The 26,047-nt window shown below is 48.1% G+C and overlaps 1 protein-coding gene across 11 annotated transcripts in view; it reads left to right on the top strand.

Moving 5' to 3' along the window:
• Positions 1 to 471: 471 nt before the first annotated feature.
• cbfa2t3 (CBFA2/RUNX1 partner transcriptional co-repressor 3) overlaps positions 472 to 26,047 on the top strand; it is a 60,049-nt gene continuing 34,473 nt past the window's right edge. For 2 of the 11 annotated variants that reach the window (XM_031809899.1, XM_031809892.1), the window contains exons 1-2: positions 6,189 to 8,720; positions 9,241 to 9,348. Coding sequence is in view for 7 of the 11 variants with exons in the window: in XM_031809851.1 (XP_031665711.1) it covers positions 1,408 to 1,576 (169 nt within the window). In the remaining 4 variants the exon portion in view is untranslated. Of the gene's footprint in view, positions 1,577 to 6,188; positions 9,349 to 26,047 lie in introns of those variants that run through there. The other 9 variants (XM_031809897.1, XM_031809886.1, XM_031809851.1 and 6 more) reach the window with 8 other exon arrangements.

The raw sequence follows: 26,047 nt of genomic DNA, 5'->3' as shown, positions 1-26,047 counted from the left end.
CTCTGCTGTCCACCATCTGTGTGCTGGTTTCACTCTGACAGACAGATGGACGGCACATCTGTGTGCTCACATCCCCTCTCACTTCTGTCCCAGCTACACCACACTGCGTGCTCTGCGGGTCAGAGGGGTCCCAGCTGTACCCTCACTGTCGTTTCAGAGAGGAACCCCTGTTACTGATTTTACCTCACCCGGGACATGCGCGCGCACACACACACACACACACACACACACACTCACACACACACACATACACACACGCCACTGGGACAACAGAGCAGAGAGGCCAGGGCAGGGAGGCACTTGGCATTTGGACTGACTGAACCACAGTGAGTGAAGACAGGGGTTGAACAACCCCCCCTAAGGCCAGTGCCATTGAGGGGCAGAGCTATCCATAGGGTGCAGAGTTGGGGGTAGGGCTGGCTGGGCGGAGGGAAGGAGAGGTGGAGTGAAGGGTGTAGGGAGGAAGTGTTAGGAACAGGAGGAGCCCTGTCTGTGTCCGGAGGGAAAGGGAAAACAGCGCTGCCCGGCCTGGCCCGGCCACAGACACAGCTGGTTCCTGCCAGAGGAAGCCCCAACGGAGGCCGAGGCCTGGTGTCTACCGCTATCACAACCCAGCAGCACTGTTTACCTTCCCCTGGGGAACCACCCCTTTCACACGGTGGGGACAGGACTCACACACAGACATATACACACACCGTGTTACAGATGCACAGTCGCGGCTCACACGGGCGCCACTGCTCTGCTTTCCCCGTGTGGACTAGAGGAGGGTTCAGGCCAGTGCACTGCCCCATAGCCGGAACAACGAGGAAACGAGGAGCCACGAGGCTAGCTGACCTCCCCCTGCCACTCACACACACACACTGTTACCTCACACACTCCTGTTGAGGGAGTCGGAGAAAGAGAAGGAGAGATAGAGACTACTGGGTGGAGAGAAAGAGCATCGTACACAGATAATTACACAAGTCTGATGGTGCCGCGATCCATCTGAAGTGACGTGTCGTGGACGGGACAAAAGTATGAAGTAAAGGAAGAGTCATTTGAAGACTGTGTTAGCTGCAAAAGGAAGTTCCGTTTTTTTTTTCTCTCTGTCTGGCAGCCATGTGATCTGGCTGTGCTGGGCTCATGTTCTAATCATAAAAGCCAGAGGACTCACTCTGTGATCTCCCCAGGCCTGGATGAGTCAGTCAGTCAGTCAGTGGTCAGTCAGTCAGTCAGTCTGTCGGTCAGTACCCTGAGCACACAGGAGAAAGGACATCAACCCTCCGGTCTACACACTGACCACAGAGAGAAAGAAAGACCTATCAACTTGTGCGGTTTAGTGTGTCCCCTGACCAGTCAAGAGTTCTAAAACACACAGAGGACAGGACAACGTTGTGGATTACTGCTGGGGGTGGGGGGGGGAAGACCATGGCTGCCGAGGTCCACCTGGAACGGCAGAGGAGGTCTGCCGCTCCTCCCAGGGTTCCCACGGTGATGCTGACCAGTCACAGGGGGACGCTGTGCAGACGGAACCCTCACAGGCTGGAATCTGGCAACCCCAACCTGGCAACCAGGAGCCACCGCACAGCCAACCAAGGTAGGTGGTGATCCTTTTCTGTGTTATGAGAAGTACTACAGGCTGTGCCTCTGTTGGCAGCTCGCTACAGTGACGAGTGATTGTGGAGAAACTCCTGCTGTCATTTCTCCTCATTACGTTGGAGTGATTGATGTGTAATCAGATTGTGTTGAGTTAGCACCACATGCTCCAGACAAGACATGGAAATTAGCTTCCTACTGTAGCTCCTGTAACTATGGTGAAACGCTTTACCAACTGTCACTTGATTTTCAAGGTCAAAGCAGACTCCAACTTGTTTTCATTACTGAAAGCATAGTTTGATGTCAAAACCCTACACTGTAAAGACATTAGAAGTCCGGGGCACATATGTCCAAGTGGACTGGGAGGGAAAGGGGTTCAGGCTGGTGAGGACCTGAGGATGGGGACTTCCCTCTGGGCTTCCCCTGGGAGCTGGAGGGGCACACTTCCCTTTATTGTGTTTCTGAGGGGCTAGGGGGAGGGTGGAAGGTGGAGGGTTGGAGATGCGGAGTGAGCCTCATTCATTGTCAAGCCCAGGTCAGGACCCCGAGAGACACTACTGACCCCATCAGGGCTGTTAGTTAGGTTAGTGGGGTCCCCTCCCCTCACTTCCCCATCCCTCTCCTCTCTGCTAGCTTCTAGCCATCAGACCAGCACACTCAACTAGCATCACTGGCTAAGGAAGAAATATGGTGTAACACAAAGGAAATGGGAGAGTCCTTGTAATCTTAATCTCATACTTTCTTCCTTTCTCAAATCCACTCTTTCAACACTGAGAGGAGAGGATCGCTTGACTGTTTTCAAGCACACGCTGTCAACAATGTAAATGAAAATCTGGTAATTGATTAAAGTGGTGTAAAAACTGGAGTAGTGCCTTTAGGTAAAAACTTCACAAATCAGTGAGGCCAGTAGCAGAGGAATGCATTAAAAGCATCAGACATTAAAGCTGTACTTTATAGACTCTAAATATTTTAAAGGGGTGCCGTCTTAGAGGAGGACTAATACCCAACATAGTGAATTACCTGCGGCAGCTCCCATTTCTTGGCAGTAATGAGCTTTGTGAACATTTCAGTGATAAGCACTCTATAATTAGGCTTAGTCATAAGCATCCCCTGTAATTCTCTGATAAAAACCCAGCAGAACTGAGGTAAACGCTGGCCCCATCCGTCAGGCTTGCCTCATGTTCCAGGGAGGAACCCATGTCCCTATAAACAACACTCTTTGTCTGATCAGGTAGTTTACCTGTTTGGGGGGGGGGGGGGGGGTACTGTTCAGGCATCATAATAGTAATGGTCTTGTGATATTTTCTATTTGTGTGTGTCTGTGTGTGTGTGAGGCGTTATGAGACACGGCGCAGGCTTCCTGTGGGGGAGCAGATGTCGCAGGGCTCAGGCACAGCTGCGGCGGATGATAACCGCAGTGGCAGGGATATGTCGGCACGCTGGCTCCTCTCCCTGTGTCTTATCACCGCGCATACAGCACACAGCACACAGCACACCACAATGAGGAACTGCCACCCGCCAAAACACCAGCACACCCTCGCAGCCGGCCCTGAGAGAGGGGAGGGCAGGGAAAGAGAGGGGGGGGGGGGGGGTAGAGGGAGCGAGAGAGGGAGGATGGAGGGGTAGACTGAATCTAGACAGAGACTTTGAGGGAAAAGGTAGAATGAAATCACAACGAAACTTTGGATTATGCCTATCATAGGTTTCATGAACGCTCAGCTCTTCTTGATCCTCCATTGCTAGAGAAAGTCATACTGTATGCTTTATGTGCATGAGAGACATTTACGTATTTACAGTGCACACGCTCCAATGGCTACTCGTGTGTTGAGGACATCTGGCTCCAAGGTTGACATATATTCTACCCTACCTCTCTGTCTCCATCAACAACCTTATCATCCTCCATTACACAAGTGGATTGTATTACATATTGGTTATCTTAATCTCTTCACATAGATGGGTATAAAACAAGGATGATGGGGGATGGGTCTGTGACGAATATCATTGTGAGAAGAGAGAAATAGAGGGAAAGAGAGAATGTGTGTGAGAGAGAGAGAGAGAGGAGGGGAGAGAAGGGGGGGGGGTGGAGAGAGCAGTTATCCTCTCTATTTCCTCTGCACCAGCTTTGCGGTTTCTGTGAAGAGCAGATGTTCACTACTTGATACAGTGCACCATGCCCCTCTCCTTGCTATCTTCAGTCCCAGCACTACCAACTGTCTGCACACACACATTCTCCCTCTCTCTCTCTCTCTCTCTCTCTCTCTCTCTCTCTCTCTCTTGCATGCCAATGTGGACACAATTGCTTGCCTGAATACATGCGGATGTATTCAGGTGCAAACAGAAAACACGGTAAATTGAGAACTTGACTTTCTCTCCTGTTCCTGCATCCTGCTCTTTAGTAAACACTTCACTTTAACGAGGTGCTATTTCCTGGTCCTTTAGCAAGGCTGGTCACCAGCCACCACTGAACTCAGGGTCTCCTCTTTTCACACACACTGAGATAAGCATAGTACAGTGTGTGTGTGTGTGTCTGTGTGTGTGTGTGTGTGTGTGTGTGTGTGTGTGTGTGTGTGTGTGTGTGTGTGTGTGTGTGTGTGTGTGTGTGTGTGTGTGTGTGTGTGTGTGTGTGTGTGGGTGTGTCCTCAGGCCCTGCTATGAATTAAACATCATATAGGAGAATTACTGTTTAAAAAGAAGAGAGCGTCATTTTGAGTTCAAATTCCCATCATGCCTCGATGGATTGAACAGCCACTTTACTGCACGATTGCAAATAGAATGTCAGAGGGTCTATGGATGCAATTTGTAAAACCAGCATCAAACGTGTGCTTGACTAGATGGAGCAATGATCCGTTGCGCCATGCTACATTACAGCAGGGGAGCTCTCTCGTCCTGTGTTGTCTATTCTCAGGCATCATCTGATGACTCTTAAGATGACTTGAAGACGCTCACGATGCTGATATAACAGCCATCACATAACACGCAGCTTCCACGGTCATACCATCTCAAAATATCAAACTTCAATGTGAACATTTGTACTGCGAAAAGCTTTCGCTGCACCTGCAACAACATCTGCTAAATATGTGCACGTGACCAATCAAATGGAATTTGATTTGATTTGACATTCCCATTGCCACACCAGTGCAATGGGTTGCATCAGAAAGTGTGCTAACAAACACACAGTATAATCCTGAGCGTGTTACGTTTTTTCATTTAGAGGGAAAGAGACTATTTTGTTTTAACTGCTTCTCCCCAAAATAATTTACTTTTACATTGCTGCCTTTAATGGCAACTCAATAGCAGCGTCCACTGAATGTGGATCCAAGCAGCAGAGCACAATGGAGCTGCGTTCCTTTCAGACGAGAGGCACAGCAGCCCTTATCTCTTTTCAACACGCCAGCCAGCCTGTGACTGGAGCGAGAGGAAAGGATTTACAATGTGTGAGTGGAGGAAATGCTCCAGTCCAGACCTCGGTGAGTTCTCTCCCTGTAGAGCCTTCCGCTGTCCCGTGTGTCCCCGGTCTGTCACAGAGACCTTCATTACCATACCTACACAATGATCAGCCCCTCAATCTACCCCTGCGCATCTCAGACCAGTCCTCCACCACCATCAGATACAGGCAACGCAACGAGGTGGAGAGAACAAAAGAAAGACAGGGAAGAAAGAAAGAGAGAAAGAGAGAGGAGACAAAGCCGGGTCATTTGTGTTCATTAATGCCATCAAAGGGAAGTCAGGGTCTGAAGACGAGTGTCAGGAAACGAGGGAGTTCAGTTCATTGCGAGCGATAAATATAGTTCCCACCTTGTGTTTCTGTTGTGGGGGTGAGTTATCAGACGCGCCACATGGAGGGTCATCCCATCCAACACATCACCCAACAAAAGACAAAATTAAGAAAAGAATGAGGGGCTGTCATTTGGGGAGCTGACAAGCCGTCTGCCCGTATTCCCAGAGGAGAATAGCATGCCGTCAATCATAATGCTATCATGGTGACAGGAATCCTTTTTGGTTTCACCCCATGCCCCACACACTGTCACTCACGGTCCCCCCTACCCACCCATCACCTCTCCAGCATCCGGTATTATTTTTTCTAATTAAACAAAAAGACCTAGGTAAACATAAAGATATTCAATCTAAAACATACCTTTACGTACAGTTGTACACACGCACGCGCACACACACACACACACACACACACACACACACACACACAGTGTGTGTGGCCCTCAGATGGACCTGCAGGGCCAGCACAGGCAAGGCTATAACTCCCCAGCAGGAGAGAGAGAGAGAGAGAGGGGCTATAAACACTCCATCAAGTCCTGGGGCGATCCACCATCCATCTCCTTGACAACCCAAATCCCAGGATGCCACATGGAACCCCTGATAGGACTCTGATGGGTTACTTGCATTGGGGAATGTGTGAGGGTGTGTACGCGTGTCTGGGTGTGTGTGTTTAATTCTCACACCATTCTAAGCCCAATGCAGCAGTTATAGTGTTGGTGTCTGAATTATTAAAACAGCCAAGGTAAATATTGAGAAATTGGTTCTCTTCAGAAATGCATGGATTGGTGTATATACAACACACAACTAGCTCTCTCTCTCTCTTTCTCGAGAAATCCTAGATCTTTTAGTAGAGACCTGGCCTGAATATGTTTCCAAATCTGAGAGAGGCAGACAGAGCTGTAGGATCTCGGATTCATCTTAAGGCTGCTCACTGGATGGATCAGACTTTGATATGGTAGATAGAGAATCATAGCAGCTGTCAAAAAGAGAAGAACAAATGGATGGGAAGTACTGTACAATATACCTTATCAGTTCTCCCCCCAACTGAGAGCAATCATTTTAGGCCACAACACACTCACTCACTCCAGTCCCTTATGCTTGGTTATGATGGCGGATAGAGATCCCTGTTCCTACTGGTTTGCTTATGGGTCTGTGGCCTTTCACTAATCATATCAATTATCATATTGTGATGGATTACCTCCAACTGTATAACCTGTTTGACATCTGAAATGGTCTGTAATACACAGGAACAACACATCCCCTTTAGGCAGTTCCCCTTACCTGTATCTGAGAGGACACCTCACACTCCGGACACCTGACAGGCTGGTGAGACAGGACACACTGGATAGCAGCTGTCTCTGTGTACTCTTGACTGACTTTGTTAGTTCTGTAGACACAGTAGAGGTGAGGAGGAGAGTGTTTGTTTTGTCTTCAGTAGGCTACCCCTCTTCCTCCGTGTCTGCAACAAAGCGTAAAGGGCACACAGGTGTAGAATTCTCAGCTAGTGAAACCAGATGAACCTGGCAGATATGACGTCATCATTTTAGCACAAAGTTGTTCAACTATGGCGCGCGGGGGTTCAACGCATCAATAAATGAGCACCATTTACTTTGAGAATTTTTCCCATTTCCGGCGTCTGGGAGGTACAATTGGGATAGGCCACTGTGCTAATGCAAATAGGCCCACACGGTAGGTAAACGCAAAGCCATCATATGTATGCAGATAGGCCTACCACCTATGCCGTTACAAAAAATACAGCATCAACTCAAATACACACACACTATGAGGATGTCGGATGGAATGACCGTAGAACAGTAGCACTATGGTGTTTGCCTGCAGATTCTGGAGGTGCAAATCCAACCTCTGACTATATTATTTTTACAGACACCTTTCAGCCAAAAGCACCTTTTGTGATAGCTACTGCACAGTTATTTAAAAAAATATTTTTTAAATCTATTTTGTTGTCTATCACTTGCATTCTTTGGTGAAAATGAATAAATGCTGCCTTGACCATGGGAGAAAGTGTCGGGGGAACAAGAGTAGGCCTCCCTAGGCTAAAGCAGAAATCTTGTATTTATTTTTTCTACCATTGTCTATTGAGAAGTTAGAGAAAAATGTCCACTGATTGTCAAGCGTCTGAACGAGCAGTTAATTGTGAGGCCATTGGTAGAAATTATGAGATGATGTTGATGGCATTGCATGGGGAGATTGCCTAGGCGACGAGTGAGGTGGTTTTGGAGCTGGCGTGTGCTGATGTGAGGAAACAGCGGCCCCCTTGGGTAGACATGGGGAAAATGATTCTCTATGGAGAAAATGTCAAGACAATATAGAATGCATACCTGGTATTATCGCCTACTGTAGGCGCCCGTATTTACACTTGATCAAACCCCTCTGACCATTTGATATCGGCTATATCTCCTAAACTAAAGTATGGAATTAGGCTAACTTAACACTAGGCTACAAATATTCGTTGTTTCTTTGCACATAAAATAGGCCTGTGACAGTGAAGAGAGTTAATAAATCCAATCGGACTGAAGTAAAAACCTCACGTGGGGAATACATTGTATTTCTAGAATTTACAAAAGAACATGATGTAAACTTCTGCACTTGTTTCGCCTATAAATCAATAGCCTATATGTGTATGTGCATGAGGTCATATTTCCATGAGTTTCAACATGCGGGGAAAAAAATGACAATATGGAGATAAGACGCGTGCTGTCAATTGTCAATGCTATTGCAGAAACGAGCAGAAAGGTGGCTGTCAACTCGTAGGTCTGAAGAGAGAGAAAGAGAGGGAGAGAGAGAGCGAGAGAGAGAGGTTAGGAGCTCCGTACGCATCCTGCTCCAGATGGTGATTTAAACGCAGACAGAAGGCTACAGAGGGATAGAGAGAATCACAAGACTGCACACTAGACCCGCGAGCTCAAAATGATCGAAAACTACCAAATGAACCAAAACACGAAATGAGCGACAACAAAGACAACCATTTAGGCGCTCGAAAAATGATGAAAGATTTTTACTAACTGGAGTTGACAACAGCATCTCAAGCCATTTGTTTCAGTGGAATGAGCGGTCCTCGATGCCTGAACAGTTGGGTCGGTTGGCAATGACCGTCTGAGAAGCGTGGTGTCTGCTGAGCAACATCGAGTGATTCATTCGGCTTTGACATGATCAAACAACGGAAGACTCATTTTACGGATGTATAAAGACTTGATATTGTAAAGTCATTTGGACGACTGTGTGCCAAACAACGGTTTCAAAGTCGTCTACCGAGGAGTAGCATTTGGAACAAGAGGATCCATGCCCAAATGAATTTCATATTTTTTACATTGGATGTAGCCTACGGCGCGCATCGGACAAGGATTTGTGAAGTATTCTATTTTCTCTGACAATTTTAAGATTACACAAAATAGTTATATTTTGTATCAGTTTGCCGACGGTGAGCACAAATGTTAATACATAGCTGAATCAACTATCACTGTGGTTTATTTACTGTATTAGCCTATCCTTGCTAACAGAAAATTAGATCTAAAGGAGCTCACATTTAGATAACGAAGAGAAGTTGTGATTCCCCCCCTCAAAATCCAGATAAACTGTTGGTTTTTACCAACGAAAACGGACAGTAAACCAAAGACTTCTATGTAACTAAAGGATCACAAAGCTCTGTCTAGCTTTGCGATATAGTTTTCAATTTATATCTAAGAAGTGAATTACCTCATCATTTATTGAACCGAAAAGTCAACAACACCGCTTTGAATCCAAAGGAAAAATATTATTTTTTTGACTGTAAAAGTGTCGAATTTATCATTTTTTTTTCTCTCTCTCTCAATATCTTTCATTATCAAAGAGAAGGAATAACACCTTTATGAATTGTGTTCAATATCTCCGAAGGCTTTATCCTTTCTTCCAAATAATGAGGATCGGGGCGTTATAATCGTCATTATTTGGGCTGGATTATCTTCGCTGCAATTACCTCTGCCTGAACCCGACCTTCACAAAGTAAGTCACACTATTAGGCTTCATGTTTGTTGCAAATTATACATTCTAATTGTGTGCTTGTTTGATGCGAGAGATTTGGACACGGTTGCTTCTGGCATGAAGCACGAAGCACATATTGCATATTATTTTGTAGCCTATTTTGTACTCTTTGATTTGTACACTTATTTTATGAACTATAGCCTCGGCTAGATGGTGAGGTTGGGTGATAATCACTATTTAGCTAGGTAGCATAGCATAGTAAAGACGTGATTTTACATGTCCCTGATGTTAACATAGCTGCATAAATGATTATGCAGATCTTTAATTATAACCAATACTCTTCCTATATTATGTTACATAACATGCAAAAAGTTAGATTTTCAAGGGCAATAATGCAATTCCCTTATCGATTAGAAATAATGTGTTATTATACCGTTTTTCTTGACTTTTAAAAAATAAAACTACTTTCGTTGTTCAGGTTTTCCGCATTGTCAGCTATTTTTACAGGAACTTTCATTCATGTTATTAAACTGTAAACATTAGTGTTCAGTATAGTTTCAGTGCTTTCCCATTGATGGCGTTGAATCAAATATGAATGGTTTTATTTTGACACAGACACTGCAGTCGATGTGGCCTGTTGGATGATGGTTCTCTTATTTGGAAAAACATTTTTTTTTAAATTATAGGCTAAAACAATTGTGCTGAAGTAGAATTTGTGATGAAGAGGCAACAACGTATCAGCCAACTTGAACGCATTGTAGCTTCAATAAACCATATCAGACACTTGACAAGACAACTTTTCATATGTCTATAATATTAATGGTAGACTAGTATCAATAACTAGTAGGCATATTTCATCGCAAACAACAGAGAAGTTGAAACGTGTATACGTCGATATAAATACAGGCTATGTATTTTAGCACATTTCCTAGCAATGTTTGTTTATAGCAAATGTTGGGCCATAAGGCGTATGCCTTCCTCTGGATACAGGTGGTCTGTAGATAAATTCGTTCTCCCAGATAAAGTAGGCCTACATTAATTAAACTAACGGCACACGATGTGGTGTTTCTGCTGGTGCAGATGAGAGCGCGCGAAGCTCCTTGTGTGATGGAACACGGAGGCGTAAATATACAGTTGTTGGGTCGGGTTGTGGTTTTTAGGGCTTTGTACTCTAGCATCTCTTGTGTCTTCTTCCTGTGGTGGTACCTGTACCTCACCACAACTCCCACACCAAAGTACCGACTGAAAGTAGTAATGCGTTTGGATCGTAGGCGTCAGCCTTGGTTTTCTTTTGATATCTTGTGGGCGCCTTCCTTGAGTGATACGTGATTGAAGGAAGGAACGATGCATGTTCAAAGTATTCGGACCAGGCCCTGCCCTGTTGTCATAAATCAGTGGAAGGGGCAGTAAATAACCTACATCTCATGGTCTGTGATATATTATTTTATGTTATATATTTATACTATATTATCATGTGTAACAGAGGCATGGTGGATTATGTATTGCACACAAACTGAATGGGCCAAACCGTTTCTAGAAGCCTAGGCTAACGTGTGAACATAACCTGGAATAACCTGATCATATCCCATGGTGTGAAATTCTGGAATAGGTGGCCTGGAATTGAAAGGCCTCTCTCACCTCTCTTTTCCCCTTCAGCCGCACGTGAACCCCCCTTCAGCACATGCACTTACGCCGATCTCCTGGGTGTGATGATCAGACTCCACAGTGGGTCAATTGCCAGATATTCAATTCACAAAAACGCCGCCTCTCAGTTTTAAGGCCAGAAAATGCAATATGGAGCTGGTGTCTGTGCCAGCCAGGATAATGAGTGAGCAGTACTGTATTGGGCATCAGAGAGTAGAAGAAGAGCACATCGATGAGACTGCCTATTGGTATTGCTGCCAGACAGACAAAGTAACAACATTTCTCTAGCCTAGTGAAAGAGAAAATTAATTGGGTTGGAAGCAATATTATTTAATGAAACATCTCAAACTAAATACAATTAGAAGACATTCTAAACTAGATATACACTGAGTATACCAAACATTAGGAACACCTTCCTAATATTCCAGTTGCACCCAACCCCATTTTGCCCTCAGAACAGCCTCAATTTGTCAACACATGGACTCTACAGGGTGTCGAAAGCGTTCCACAGGGATGCTGGCCTATGTTGACTGCAATGCTTCCCACGGTTGTGTCAAGTTGGCTGGATGTCCTTTGGGTGGTGGACCATTCTTGATACACACAGGAAACTGTTGGGGGTGAAAAACCCAGCAGCGTTGCAGTTCTTGACACAAGCAGTGCGGCTGGCACCTACTCACATACCCCGTTCAAAGGCTCTTAAATCCTTTGCCTATTCGCCGATTCAATTGAGACATACACAATCCACGTCTCAATTGTCTCCTCCCGTTCATCTATACTGATTGAAGTGGATCGAACAGATTACATCAATAAGGGATCATAGCTTTCACCTGGATTCACCTGGTCAGTCTATGCCATGGAAAGAGCAGGTGTTCTTAATGTTTTGTATACTCAGTGTATAAAATATGAATAAATATAACTTAAAGAAAGATTACTCTGTGTAGATGACTCATCTTGGCCAAAAAGTCACTCACTTGAGCCTGCACGATATCCATCAGTGGATTCTTCTCTGTAAAAACAGAGGACATTTTCTCTGACATCACATGAATTGACTATTTAATTGGCCTTGGCGGTAAAGATCAGCTGAATAATTGAACAGCTGATAATAGACAGACAATAGATGGAGAGATCCAAAGGTGAAACCACACTACAGCCGTTCAGCATTACCGCACATTACCACCAAACATCCCCACCGCCCGCCACTCTTCTCCAAAGGCAGATGTCCCCACTTCATCATTAAGTGCCTCTCTTAAAGAAAACCATTCATTACCCCACTGGAGTTTATTCCATCTCTGCTACTACCACACTCATATGGATGTCTCCCTCCCGTTTAATGGGCAGACGGAAAAATACCACAGGAGAAAAAACTAAAGTTTTTTAAAAGAGAAAGGTGCTCTTGTGCCAAAGCCACATGCCAATAGAGAGATGTTGTAGTGCAGTGATGGAGTCTCACCGGCCTCCCCTGGACAGAAGCAGAGAGGCAGACCATGCAGGGATAGAGTCTCACCGGCCTCCCCTGGACAGAAGCAGAGAGGCAGACCATGCAGGGATAGAGTCTCACCGGCCTCCCCTGGACAGAAGCAGAGAGGCAGACCATGCAGTGATGGAGTCTCACAGGCCTCCTCTGGACAGAAGCAGAGAGGCAGACCATTCGGTGATAGAGTCTCACCGGCCTCCTCTGGACAGAAGCAGAGAGGCAGACCATGCAGTGATAGAGTCTCACCGGCCTCCCCTGGACAGAAGCAGAGAGGCAGACCATGCAGTGATGGAGTCTCACCGGCTTCCCCTGGACAGAAGCAGAGAGGCAGACCATGCAGTGCGTAGCTCGCAGGCTGCTGCCTGACAAACACCAGTCCTCATAGACCCTAAGAGCCCCACTTTGAGGCATCATAACTCTCCCCACAGTGGTAACAGAAACATACTGAAGTTATGACCAGGGGTTTATATAATATTATAAACCGGGTGGTTCGAGCCCTGAATGCTGATTGGCTGAAAGCTGTGGTATATCAGACCGTATACCACAGGTATGACAAAACATTTACTTTTACTGTTCTAATTATGCTGGTAACCAGTTTATAATAGCAATAAGGTACCTCAGGGGTTTGTGGTATATGGCCAATATACCACTGCTAAGGGCTGTATCCATAAGAACAGTGGTATATTGGCCATATAACACACCCCCTCGTGCATTGCTTAACTCTAGGATCGTAGTCAAGCATGTGAACTGGAATAAAATGTGAGTTGCATACTGTATTTAAAAAAATACAGATTATTTGTGACATTCACTTAGTTACACAGGAGAGCGTCCTTATTGGTCACTCATGGCAGGGTAGGCCATGTTGTTTGTTGAAGGTGATAGTGTCAGTTGCCTGGTCCCCATGCCGGTTGGTTTGCCAGGTGACAATATCACAGCACAGTGACCTGCAGCCGGAGTGTGGTGGGGAGCGGGGTGGGGAGTGGGTTGGGGGGCGGGGCGGGGAGCGTGGTGGGGAGCGTAAAGGGGGGGTATGGGGAGCGTGGTGGGGAGCCTGGTGGGGAGCCTGGTGGGGAGCGGGGTGGGGAGCGTAAAGGGGGGGGTATGGGGAGCGTGGTGGGGAGCCTGGTGGGGAGCCTGGTGGGGAGCGGGGTGGGGAGCGTGGTGGGGAGCCTGGTGGGGAGCCTGGTGGGGACCGGGGTGGGGAGCGGGGTGGGGGGCGTGGTGGGGAGCGGGGTGGGGAGCATGGTGGGGAGCGGGGTGGGGAGCCTGGTGGGGAGCGGGAGGGGAGCGGGGTGGGGAGCCTGGTGGGGAGCGGGGTGGGGAGCGGGGTGGGGAGCGGGATGGGGAGCGGGGTGGGGAGCGGGGTGGGGAGCGTGGTGGGGAGCGGGGTGGGGAGCCTGGTGGGGAGCCTGGTGGGGAGCGGGGTGGGGAGCGGGGTGGGGAGCAGGGTGAGAAGTGTGGTGGGTAGTTGGGCGGCGGGCTTGTGCATGTGACAGGTAATTATTGTAATTTGAGTGCGGGCGGTGCAGGTGAAGTTGGCCGTCTTCTAATTAATGAGAGGAGCAGATGGCAGTGGGCGGGAGCACGCAGCCGGCCGGCAGAGTATGTGTGTGTGTGTTTGTGGAGGGGAGAGGAGTGGAGTGGAGAGAGGGTCAGCTGATCAGCAGAACACACAGACACCTGGACACACAGGCCAAACGACAATTGCCAGAGCAATCATCCCTGAATACGGCATATACTGTACTGTGCACAAACGCACCATAGCAACACTCACTACCATGACAACAGGAGGACTAGATTCTCATCTGTGTAAAAATAATGCATTTCATAGAGACAATAGTGTATACTAAATCTAAGTAGGAGATTGGTCACCATAAGTATATGGGAGGCATTGAGTATAACAGTGAATTAAGAACACAGCAAGCAACTCTGCGTGGGGTGATTTGCTCCGTGTGCGGAGGCTACGGTTTGTAAGCCACCTGTGTGTTGTGTGCAACAGTGGATTTACCGGGAATGTTCCACCGTCCTGGAATCCCAACCTGTAAGCAGCAGTCAGATTACCCTGTGAACCTAATTCCTATAATGCATTAATACTATTGTGCAATTTAATGACCAGGGTACCACCCGGAGAAGCTACGCCCCAAGAGACTGCACACAGGTCAGAGCTGTCAGGGTGTGAGCACCCAACTGTTTCCATGTATCTGTCCGGTATCTCACACACAGCTCTGTCCTCTCCCATGATTTGAACATTAGCGGCCAAAGAGCGCGTTCAAGTGTGAGTTACGTTCCCAGGGAGACGAAATTCATCTCAAACAGAGAAAGGCTTTTCTTTGGACGAGTTAAATAAGAAGTAAAGGCCTTTTTTCCCTCTGTTGTTTATCTGGCAGCGTCTGGCCACGATGAAGAGTGCAGCAGCTGAGAAATCCATAATCTTAGGTAACGTGTGTGTGTGTGTGTGCGCTCGTCAGTGTGTGTGTGTGTGTGTTTGCGCGCGCTCGTTAGTGTGTGTGTGTGTGCGCGCGCTCGTCAGTGTGTGTGTGCGCGTGCGCGCTCGTCAGTGTGTGTGTGTGTGCATGTGTGGGTGAAGAGAGGTGCAGACCGAGACATTGACACTGAGATAGTGTTTTGGACAGGATCGTGTCTCAAATCACTGGGTTTCGAGATCGACAGTGAAGTCTTGTTCTCTGGTAAGAGTGATAAGGGAGAAGGCCATTGTTCACGTGTATTATATATCTGTACATATAGCTCTGCAATGTGGATGGAATATATTTTAAAACCCCATGGAGGCATGCTGGGACATGTTTGCGGGCTTCTGTGGGTATCACTTATTGCCCATTGAAGGGGGCAGGCTCCAGCTTTGGGAACCCAAGCTGCCTGTTGGGGTGCCCGTGAGCCCAAAGAGATGGGTTCAGGCGCAGGCAGACCAGCAGTCGATCGCTATGGTTCCCTCCCTGTTTACCCGTCCAAACAGTGGGAAAGACATTGGCGTTGGGAGCCCCAGTGTGCTCCACATGTGTTTGACATTACTGTGACATGGCCGCCTCTCAGGGGAGAATCAGAATGCCAGAGAGCAGAGGAGCCGCCCAGCTCCCAAACATCTGGAGTAATGAGGAACACATTGGCACCGCAGTGTGGGAGCGGAGAGTTACGTCTAAACCACATGCACGCACACACTATACACACACCATGGACACACACACACACACACACACACACACACACACACACACACACACACACACACACACACACACACACACACACACATATATATATATATATATATATATATATATATACACACACAGACACAGACACACAGCGCCCACACGGATACACACTCTCACTTGTTACAGAACAAACATATACTGTACTATACTGTACTTTCACTCAAAACAAGATATTCTGTGCATACATTCCCTTTGTGTTATTATTACACAGAAAAGTGGCCTCTCTTATTTCCCAGGGTATGGAGTGTAGAGTTACAAGACCCATATCACATTTGCTAAGAATTGTTTTACTTTGAGAGAAGATATATATCTCATCTTAAACGTATTATTTGAACCTGTCATGTCTCTGCAGGATAAACACTTACAGTAAATTGCCCTCTGATTGTTTTGCTGATCTCAGGTGTCAGAGCTGAGACTTCCTGTTTTAAGAGGAATCAGTCAAAATGATTATTGTTGTGTTTTCGATGGAATTAGCGCTCCACAGCGTTAGTCAAATAGAGCGCACATTAACAACCCACTGATTTAAACCTTGCACCTCAGACCCAGTATTCTCTTTTGTGACATTGAAAAACCAAGGGGTGCAGTCTGTGAACGCAGATGGATTGTGTCACTGACACTGACTTCATTATGAGAACTGAGCCTGTGAACTGGTGACAGCTACAGCCAAAACACTCATGACAGAGAGAGAGAGAGAGAGAGAGATACTTGTTAACCCTCCCTCCCTCTTCCCAACTTCCCATAGGATATGCAGATTAGGGACAGACACAGGAATCACGCTGTAATAATCTGCTGTAGCACTGAGCAATTTTTTATCAAACGTACAGCGGGGAAGTTCATATCGCTGCTCCACACTCTGATATAATGAGTTCCTCCCTTTTCTCCCACCTCGCCCTCAGCCAGCCCCTTATCAGAGAGAGAGAGAGAGAGAGAGAGAGAGAGAGAGAGAGAGACAGAGAGAGAGAGAGAGAGAAACGCTGACTGGAGATAGAGTTAAAGTTATTAAGTGTTCACACACACTCCTCTCCACAATGACTTTAAAGGCGTCTGGAAGGGGGCTGATGTGGGCTGTGGGCTCAGGCTGGGATTGGGGAAGGAAGGCAAGACAGACGATCATGTGGATATGGCCTCTCCACATATTTGTGGAATTAAAAAGCTGTTATCTCGTGGAAACAGAAGTTTTGCCACAGATGGTTCCGTCATTCTTCAAATGGGTTTGAGCCGAGTGCCGTTGTGTTCCCGGTTACTTATGAAGACCGTAATCTCTCGCCCAGCCTCCCTAACTCACACCCTCATATCCTCTACTTAGGATGTGAGGTACTGTATTGTTCCTAAACCGCTACTTCACTGGGAGAATATTTCAGTTCCCACACAGATCAGGGATTTAATATGAAATGTGGAAAGAGGGGTGAGATTAAATTGATGTCAGAATTTTTGGCGAAAAAAAAACAGAAGTGCTTTTGGGGGGGGGGGGGGGGGTATCTGCCCAAGCAAACCTTAGGGCTGAATCCCTGTAGGGGAACTTTGATTTAGGGGGTTGGGGGCTAAAGTTCTCCAGCAGTCTCTGAAATATCCGAAGAGAGGACAGACAACACCGTGGTAATACCAGTGAACGAAGGAGGCAGATGGGCAGGAGGGGGGGAAAGAGAGAGTAACAAAGGGATAGTGGAAGTGAGGAAGACATTTATAAGTTGGAGAGAGAGCCAGAGAGACGGGGGGAGATAAACTAAGACGTATGAGGACACTTTCCCCAGAGCAGAGGGCCAGCATTCTGAAGGAGTAGAAGAGACAGTGGTGAGGGAAACCTGGACAGACGGAGTCAGGAGTTAACCCCGCAGTTGCCGTAGACTAGAGGATACACAGGCAGGAGAAGCATCTCTGTGTGGATTCTCTGTCTATGCATGACGGTCAGCTAGTGGCTAGGCCTGTATAACCACTGTGTGAATGGCAGCAGGCTACTTTAATTAGCCTATTAGCAAACACTATTAACCTGCCAATTATAGGGCCATCTATATGACTGCTCCCTCTCACTGTTTTTTTTTGGGGGGGGAAGAAAATAGGCCCTGGTTTGAACGGTGGATTCCAGCCGTCAGTCTAGTCCCAGAGGAAACACTGGTATTTATTTCAGGAGCTTCCAGTGCGGCTGGCTTCGGGCTAAATGGAGATTTGCGGGGGAGAAGCTGTCAAACCTTCTGTTTAACTTGTCACATGACTCCCCTGATTGGAGTCCCCACGCAGGCGGGTTGCTACCTATGGGGTGGCGGTGATGGAGAAAGGCAGAGACACAGATCACCCGCTATGCGCCTGCCTCCCCGCTGATGTCATGAGCTATTGTGCATGTGCCTTGGGGCAAACGAAGTGGTATGAGATAGGGAGTCACAGACCGGGGGAGGCCTTACAGAGATGGAGAGGGTGTCAGTGGTGACAGACAGAACAGCCGCTTAGCGCTGAATGAAATACATGATTCCAGTTTTCAGGTGAGAACAGCTAGACTTGATGTTGTTTATTTGGTCTCTTAGGTGCCGGTGTGTGCTCGCTGCTCACTGACACAGAATGAGAGAGAGGAACGAGACAATGGGCCTTCACACGTCTGCTGATTCAAAAACTGTAAACAAAAAAAAAAATATATATATATATATATATATATGACAGTGGGGCAAAAAAGTATTTAGTCAGCCACCAATTGTGCATGTTCTCCCACTTAAAAAGATGAGAGAGGCCTGTAATTTTCATCATAGGTACACTTCAACTATGACAGACAAAATGAGAAGAAAAACATCCAGAAAATCACATTGTAGGATTTTTTAAATGAATGTATTTGCAAATTATGGTGGAAAATAAGTATTTGGTCACCTACAAACAAGCAAGATTTCTAGCTCTCACAGACCTGTAACTTCTTCTTTAAGAGGCTCCTCTGTCCTCCACTCGTTACCTGTATTAATGGCACCTGTTTGAACTTGTTATCAGTATAAAAGATACCTGTCCACAACCTCAAACAGTCACACTCCAAACTCCACTATGGCCAAGACCAAAGAGCTGTCAAAGGACACCAGAAACAAAATTGTAGACCTGCACCAGGCTGAGAAGACTAAATCTGCAATAGGTAAGCAGCTTGGTTTGAAGAAATCAACTGTGGGAGCAATTATTAGGAAATGGAAGACATACAAGACCACTGATAATCTCCCTCGATCTGGGGCTCCACGCAAGATCTCACCCCGTGGGGTCAAAATGATCACAAGAACGGTGAGCAAAAATCCCAGAACCACACGGGGGGGGGGGCTGACTAAATACTTTTTTGCCCCACTGTATGTATAAAAGATTAACACACCCAATGTGTTAGACGGGGATGGACAGGCCGTGTGTGGTCAGTCGGGAGGTGTGTGTGTCAGGAGGGGGGGGGGGGGGTTAGGTTTGTGTTCAGTACAGCAGCGACGAGCATCAGTAATGACGTAGGAGGCAAACACAGCAGGTCTGGGCTGCAGCTGGCCAGAGAGAGAGGAGAGAGAGAAACACACAGAGAGCAGAGATGGCAGCTGTCAGACCCCCGTCCCCGTTCCCATCGCACACCTGTCACACAGGAAGTCCGGGCCTGCCACCGTTTCCTGGATACGCCTCCTCAGCCAAACACACTCTCCTGCTGCCTGCTGCAGCCTCTAGAGCCTCTAACACATAGAGAGAGAGAGAGAGAGAGAGAGAGAGAGAGAGAGAGAGAGAGAGGAGAGAGAGAGAGAGAGAGAGAGAAAGAAAGAGAGAGAGTAACACTGACTGTTATTAAGTGTTCACACACATTCCTCTCCACCATGACTTTAAAGGCGTCTGGAAGGGGGCTGATGGGGGCTGTGGGCTCAGGCTGGGATTGGGGAAGGAAGGCAAGACAGACGATCATGGGGATATGGCCTCTCCACATAGTGAGGTGCATCTGGGAGCTGAGAGAGCGAGCATTATGAGGGCTCTGAAGGCATCATTCATAACAGCCAAACAGAGTACACAAGGCCCAGGGGAAACCCATCTATATTGGTACCTGACGCAACCGTTTCCCATGGAATCTCACTGACATCGCTCTGAGTGTGAAGGTCTGGACAGATAAGAGGATGGTGGTGCTCTATGACAGACTGAGAGCAGATCACTGGACAGTACGGACCTCTTCTTTAACTCTCCCATAGAGACAATGGCCCTCATGCCCACACTTATGTGAGGAATATTCCCACGCTCACTCACCCTTCCCCTTCCCCATGACCAATCTGAACTAACCCAGATGTACAGCTCGCAGATGGACTCACACTCTCACTACATCTCTCTCTCTCTTTCTCTCTCCCTCTCCCTGCTCTCTGCTCCCAGTTTGGCTCAGTCAGAGAGGCAGGAAATGCTAGAGTCCTGTACAGGAAGTGATGTCACACAGCCCTGTGGCAGATGGTTGATGGGACGATGACGACGAGGCATCCAGGCTGTTAACAGCAGCCGGAGCGTCAATGTTGTCATTGGCAAAGTTCTTCTTTGTTTTTGTCAGGATTGTCAAGGCGGGTCCTCAGGAGAGCTCCTCGCCCTATTCCCAATCCACCCTTCATGCTGCCTGTATGCAATTAACAGAGTAATTAAAAGCCTGATGAGCTAATTGGTGTTCGTTGAAGCTGCAGGTGTTTTGATAGGGGAGCTTGTTTGTGTAAGTGCACAGTATAAACAGATTCCGATCGAGGGTAATTTTTGGCACGGTTTTCCACCATAATTTGAATAGTATGGGTGTTTAGGGGAAAGCAAGGCCATTACCGTTACTGTTAAATAGGCCAAAGTTAGGCAACGGTCATGAAATTGTCATAAATCTTAATCATAACATAAATAAACAATTTTATTCTAAGTTGTTCTGGAAAGGTATTAAGTATCAACTTAATTTGGGGAGAAACAGAGAGAGTGAGAGAGTGAGTGAGTGAGACAGACACAGAGCGAGAGAGAGACACAGAGAGAGAGTCACAGAGAGAGAGACACACAGAGAGAGAGAGAGAGAGAGACACACAGAGAGAGAGAGAGAGTGAGACAGAGAGAGAGAGAGAGAGTCACAGAGAGAGAGAGACACACAGAGAGACACAGAGAGAGAGAGAGAGAGAGAGAGTCACAGACAGAGAGAGAGTCACAGAGAGAGACATAGCGAGAGAGTCACGGACAAAGAGAGACACAGAGAGAGAGAGAGTCACAGACAGAGAGAGTCACAGACAGAGAGAGAAAGACACAGACAGAGAGAGAGACACAGACAGAGAGAGAGACAGAGAGAGACACAGGGAGAGAGAGAGAGAGTCACCGATGTTGAGACAGAGAGAGAGACACAGACAGAGAGTCACAGAGAGAGAGAGAGAGCCACACAGAGAGAGAGTCACAGGCAGAGAGAGAGAGAGTCACAGGCAGAGAGAGAGACACAGAGAGAGAGGCTGAGGCTGCCTCCTGTGAGAAGGAGCAAAGGAAGAGAACTGTTCTGAGGAACTGGGCCAAATAAGTCCCCCTCTCCTCCCTGCATCTCTCTCTCTCCTGTTCCATGTCTTCTTTTTTGCTTCCCCTCCCTCTACCCAACCCTTTCCTCTCCACCTCTCTTCATCTCTCTCTCTTTCTATGTCTTTATAGTGTACTTTATATATCCCTGTACCTTCCCCCACACTCTCTTCTCTGATCTGCTCTGTGTCCTCCCTCCCTCCCTCTCTCTCAGTGTTGGCAGATGTGCTGGTGACGGCTGTGTGCCCGTGGCGCTGGCGGGTCCCCAGGTGGTGGAGATGACAGTTATTGATGTTCAGGTGTGAGCTTTTTACAGTGGGCCTGGAGCCTCTTGCCAGCCAGCCAGCCCCACACACTCTGAGCGCGGTCCCCTACTGACTGGGTCTGATAGAACCGCAACAGCAGGAATACAAACAACACAGCAACAAGTCCACCTGAGAAATGATGGCTTAGCTGCTGGTGAGCACACAGCTGTGGACTTGTCTGGTACGATTGGAAGTCCAGCTTTTCTTCCCTTTGGTTGTGTTGCCAGTATGAGTAGAAGCAAACTGCAGAGGCCATATTTTTTGTTCAAATTAGGATGTCGACGGATCCCAACAACGGGCCAGTTCGTTCTTGTTGGTATGTGTGTATTTGTGTGATTCCCCCAGAGTGGCCGCACACTCGTCTCTGTGTCTCGGGCCGGTGCCAGTGCCCAGTGCCGTCCTAACACACTCCAGATGGGCCAGGCCGGGGAGTTGTTCTTGGCATGGCCCGCCTCGGCAGAATGTCACAAATACTTTCCTTTATTTAGGAATGGCTCTGGGTTAGCGGCTGGGGAGGGAAGGAGGAGAAGGAGAGAGGAAGGGAGGGAGGGAGGAAAAGGAGAGAGGGAGGGAGGAAAAAGGGGGAGGGGGGGAGGAGAAGGAGAGAGGAGGGGAGGAGAAGGAGAGGGGGGGAGGGAGGGAGGGAGGAAAAGGAGAGAGGGAGGGAAGAGAATGAGAGAGGGAGGGAAGAGAATGAGAGAGGAAGGGGAGGGAGGAAGGGAGGGGGGAAAAGGAGACAGGAGGGATGGGGGGGGAGAAGGAGACAGGAGGGATGGGGGGAGAAGGAGACAGGGAGGGAGGGAGGGGGGGAGAGAAGGAGACAGGGAGGGATGGGGGAGAAGGAGACAGGGAGGGATGGGGGAGAAGGAGACAGGGAGGGATGGAGGGGAGAAGGAAGACAGGGAGGGAGGGGGGGAGACTGAGACAGGGAGGGATGGGGGAGAAGGAGACAGGGAGGGATGGGGGGAGAAGGAGACAGGGAGGGAGGGGGGGGGTGAAGGAGACAGGGAGGGGGGGGGAGAAGGAGACAGGGAGGGAGGGGGGGAGAAGGAGACAGGGAGGGAGGGGGGGAGAAGGAGACAGGGAGGGAGGGGGGGAGAAGGAGACAGGGAGGGAGGGGGGGAGAAGGAGACAGGGAGACAGAGCTCCATGGAACATCTGGATTTTATTAGCAGCCATTGGGAAAATGTGAAAATGACGTTTTTTCCCTGTGAGTAGCGATATGCTGCATGTAACCACTTCACTGCCGAGGGACGTCCTCCCTGAAGAGAACAGATGGCCGCTAGACTTCAATACAATTATATCAATAACAGTCATCACTGCCGTCAGCGCCACATGACAAGCACACAAAAGTGCGGAGAGGCAGGGAACCGAAACTTGTCTCACAAGTGCTGTTGTGTTGGGTGGGAAGGAAGCCGACTCTGAAACGCAGGTCCCTCGTCAGGACGTTTTCATCACCATCATCCTGAAGTCGCATTCACAGTTCAAATCAAGAGCTGGCTTTTCCACCAGACCGCCAATAACATCACATTACCCAGAAACAGCAAACAGAGGGGGAATGGAGAGAGGTGGAGGAATAAACAGTAATGTAGTCAGTAAATGAATAAACACAAAGACGTAAGGGAATACACACTGGTGCACTGAACAATTCAGAGACCTATTTAAACATAAACAGAGAAGTAGAGAGTAGGGAGTAGGGAGTAGTAGAGAGTAGGGAGTAGGGAGTAGGGAGTAGAGAGTAGGGAATAGGGAGTAGAGAGTAGGGAGTAGAGAGTAGAGAGTAGGGAGTAGGGAGTAGGGAGTAGAGAGTAGAGAGTAGGGAGTAGGGAGTAGAGAGTAGGGAGTAGAGAGTAGGGAGTAGAGAGTAGGGAGTAGAGAGTAGGGAGTAAGAGAGTAGGGAGTAGAGAGTAGGGAGTAGGGAGTATGGAGTAGAGAGTAGTGAGTAGGGAGTAGAGAGTAGGGAGTAGGGAGTAGGGAGTAGGGAGTAGAGAGTAGGGATTAGAGAGTAGAGAGTAGGGAGTAGAGAGTAGAGAGTAGGGAGTAAGAGAGTAGGGAGTAGGGAGTAGGGAGTAGAGAGTAGAGAATAGGGAGTAGAGAGTAGAGAGTAGGGAGTAGGGAGTAGCAGTATTGGTTCCTTGTTTTCCATGTTGTTCTACCTTTCTCCCAGGCCATGCCTCATGCCTCATGTCTCAGACATCTGAGTACTGTATCCGCTGTCTCTGACTGGTGCAGACGAGGAGAGAGCGGATCTCTCCTGTGTATTAGACCGTTTTACACTGACCCTTTCCTGGTCTGTCCTGGTCTGTCCTGGCCAGCTCATGTCCTCTGCCCAGTAACTCAGTGGTAACTAGGTCAGCCCAGGAACCAGTGTGTCTGGCCTCATCCCTCTCTCCTCTCCTCCTCCTCATATGGATGAATGGAGTGTCTGACGACCTCCCTCCTCCTCCTCCTCCTCCTCCACACAGCTGGGGTCTCAGCCATTACACACCACATGGGTCACCACTGCACTGCCGCCACACCCTAAATGGTTTTAACATATATTCTGTGAGTTATTACTGTATGCGCTGTGAGACTCCTGCCGTCGCTCAGTCTAACTTTTCCTATGTTGTCTATCTTTCATTCCACACACACACACACACACACACACACACACACACACACACACACACACACACACACACACACACATTCACACAGAAACGTTCACACACATGCCTTTTCTCCCTGGGCCTTTCAGTTCTCGATTTTTAAACAGACATTTATTCCCCACTGAATGTTTGTTTTTACTAAACATATTTGTTCAGCCCAGTCTGTGTAGCATCGCAGTGATTCTCAAGTAACAGGGTAACGTTTGTATTTGTTTCTGCTTGTTCCGTGCTTGTACATTTCTGTGGATGGGGCTGGGGGTGTTCTCTCTCCAAGGCTCTCTCCCACCATGTCATTAGTGATCCTAAAGCCTCTGAACTCTAAATCAGCTCAAGATGATCCCAAGTCTGGTTTCTAACACACACACACACACAGAGAGACAGAGAGACAGACACAGAGAGAGAGACAGATGCAGGCACAGACACACAGAGAGAGAGAGAGAGAGAGAGAGAGAGAGAGAGAGAGAGAGAGAGAGAGAGAGAGAGAGAGAGAGAGAGAGGAGAGAGACAGATTGGTGGCTGGGCTGTCTGCCATTCAGACAGGTTGACTGAGTTCTCCCAGCCAGTAGGACATTTACATCATCATCACAGCCAGGCTCCTCCATACAGCATGTCTGATCTCTATCTAACCCACTATCCCTCTGCTCCAACATCTCCCTCCCGTCAGACCTAGTCTATTCTTTATGGTGCCTCCACTCACTCCCAGGCTAAGGGGGCTATACAGGCCCAGGGTCTCTGTCAATCCCTGGGTCAGGAGAGGGGCGATGGGGATAGGGAGTCTGGAGGGGGGCTAGGGAGAGGGGTGCGGGGGCCCCTGGGTGCGGCGTCCTGGGGCCGAGGCGCAGGGCTCTAATCCCCATGTTTTGATGTGAGGCCTGTGTTTGTGTGGACTACTCAGCGGCCTGATGGGGAGCAGATGTGGGAAGGGAGGCGGGCGGGCACCGAGCCAGAGCAGCTGGGAGAAATTAAAAACAACAGCATTCCTGGAGACTGGGGGAATTACAGAGGAAGGGAGAGCGCGAGAGGGAGAGATTTCGGGGTATGTGTCACAGAGAGGAGCCCATTTGGAGAGAGGGAGAGCGACAGAGGAGCAAGAGAAGATCACCTCAGAGTCTGTCCGTGTCTAAGGCACAGTTACAGTAGCTCTGTTCTAATGGTGAAGGATAGGCCATGTGAATACAGAGACACTACCAGCATCCAACCAGGCTCTTCATGGCCTGTCATGACGTGATGGTTTCTTGTGTGTTTGGTGGTTTTAGGGAAAGCACATGTCCTGGAAATCTATCAAGAGACCCATAAATAGCTCCAGAATGACAAACTGGAGTGTGATCTCGTACTGAATCGTTTTTCTTCTCGTTTGTAGCACACTAGGACTGAACTGAAACCCTTTTTAGAACACCGAATGCTGACTGACCGTTCCTTCCCTGGAAGCCATTTTTAGTCGTGATTACGGGAAACATACAGCTGTGTACAGGAGAGACTGACAACAGTATAATTAACAAAAGCTTTTGACTGCACACTGTGTGCTGCAGCTAAAGCCAGAGATGGCGCCGGGCTCCCAAATCCTCCGGGAGTCTATGAAGCAGCATTGTATCCTGGGTAAAAATCTATTTTCTGTATTGATTACCGTGTAGATCCACTTGGAGTGGGAGATAAAAGGGCTGCGTGGAAGGAAGAAGAGGAAGGATCAGAACGTCCTGTACCACTCCCCTGAACAGAATCCACTGTGGTGCTCCGGTGCCATGGTTCCTTAATTAGACAGAGGAAAACACCAGCGAAGGCAACAGGATACACGCTGTGGTCAAGTGGACATGCTGGGGGATTGACAGCTCTACCCAGGAAGTCTGTTGAGGTGTGGACCCTCAACTCTGTTTCTCTCTGTCTTTACTAGTCTCTCCATCTCACTCTGTCTTTCCCTCTCTGTTTCTCACCTTGGGGCGAGTCTTCCTG

Source organism: Oncorhynchus kisutch, linkage group LG3 (assembly GCF_002021735.2).
Source record: "Oncorhynchus kisutch isolate 150728-3 linkage group LG3, Okis_V2, whole genome shotgun sequence".
Taxonomy (NCBI): domain Eukaryota; kingdom Metazoa; phylum Chordata; class Actinopteri; order Salmoniformes; family Salmonidae; genus Oncorhynchus; species Oncorhynchus kisutch.
This window is presented reverse-complemented; position numbering and strand designations above follow the sequence as displayed.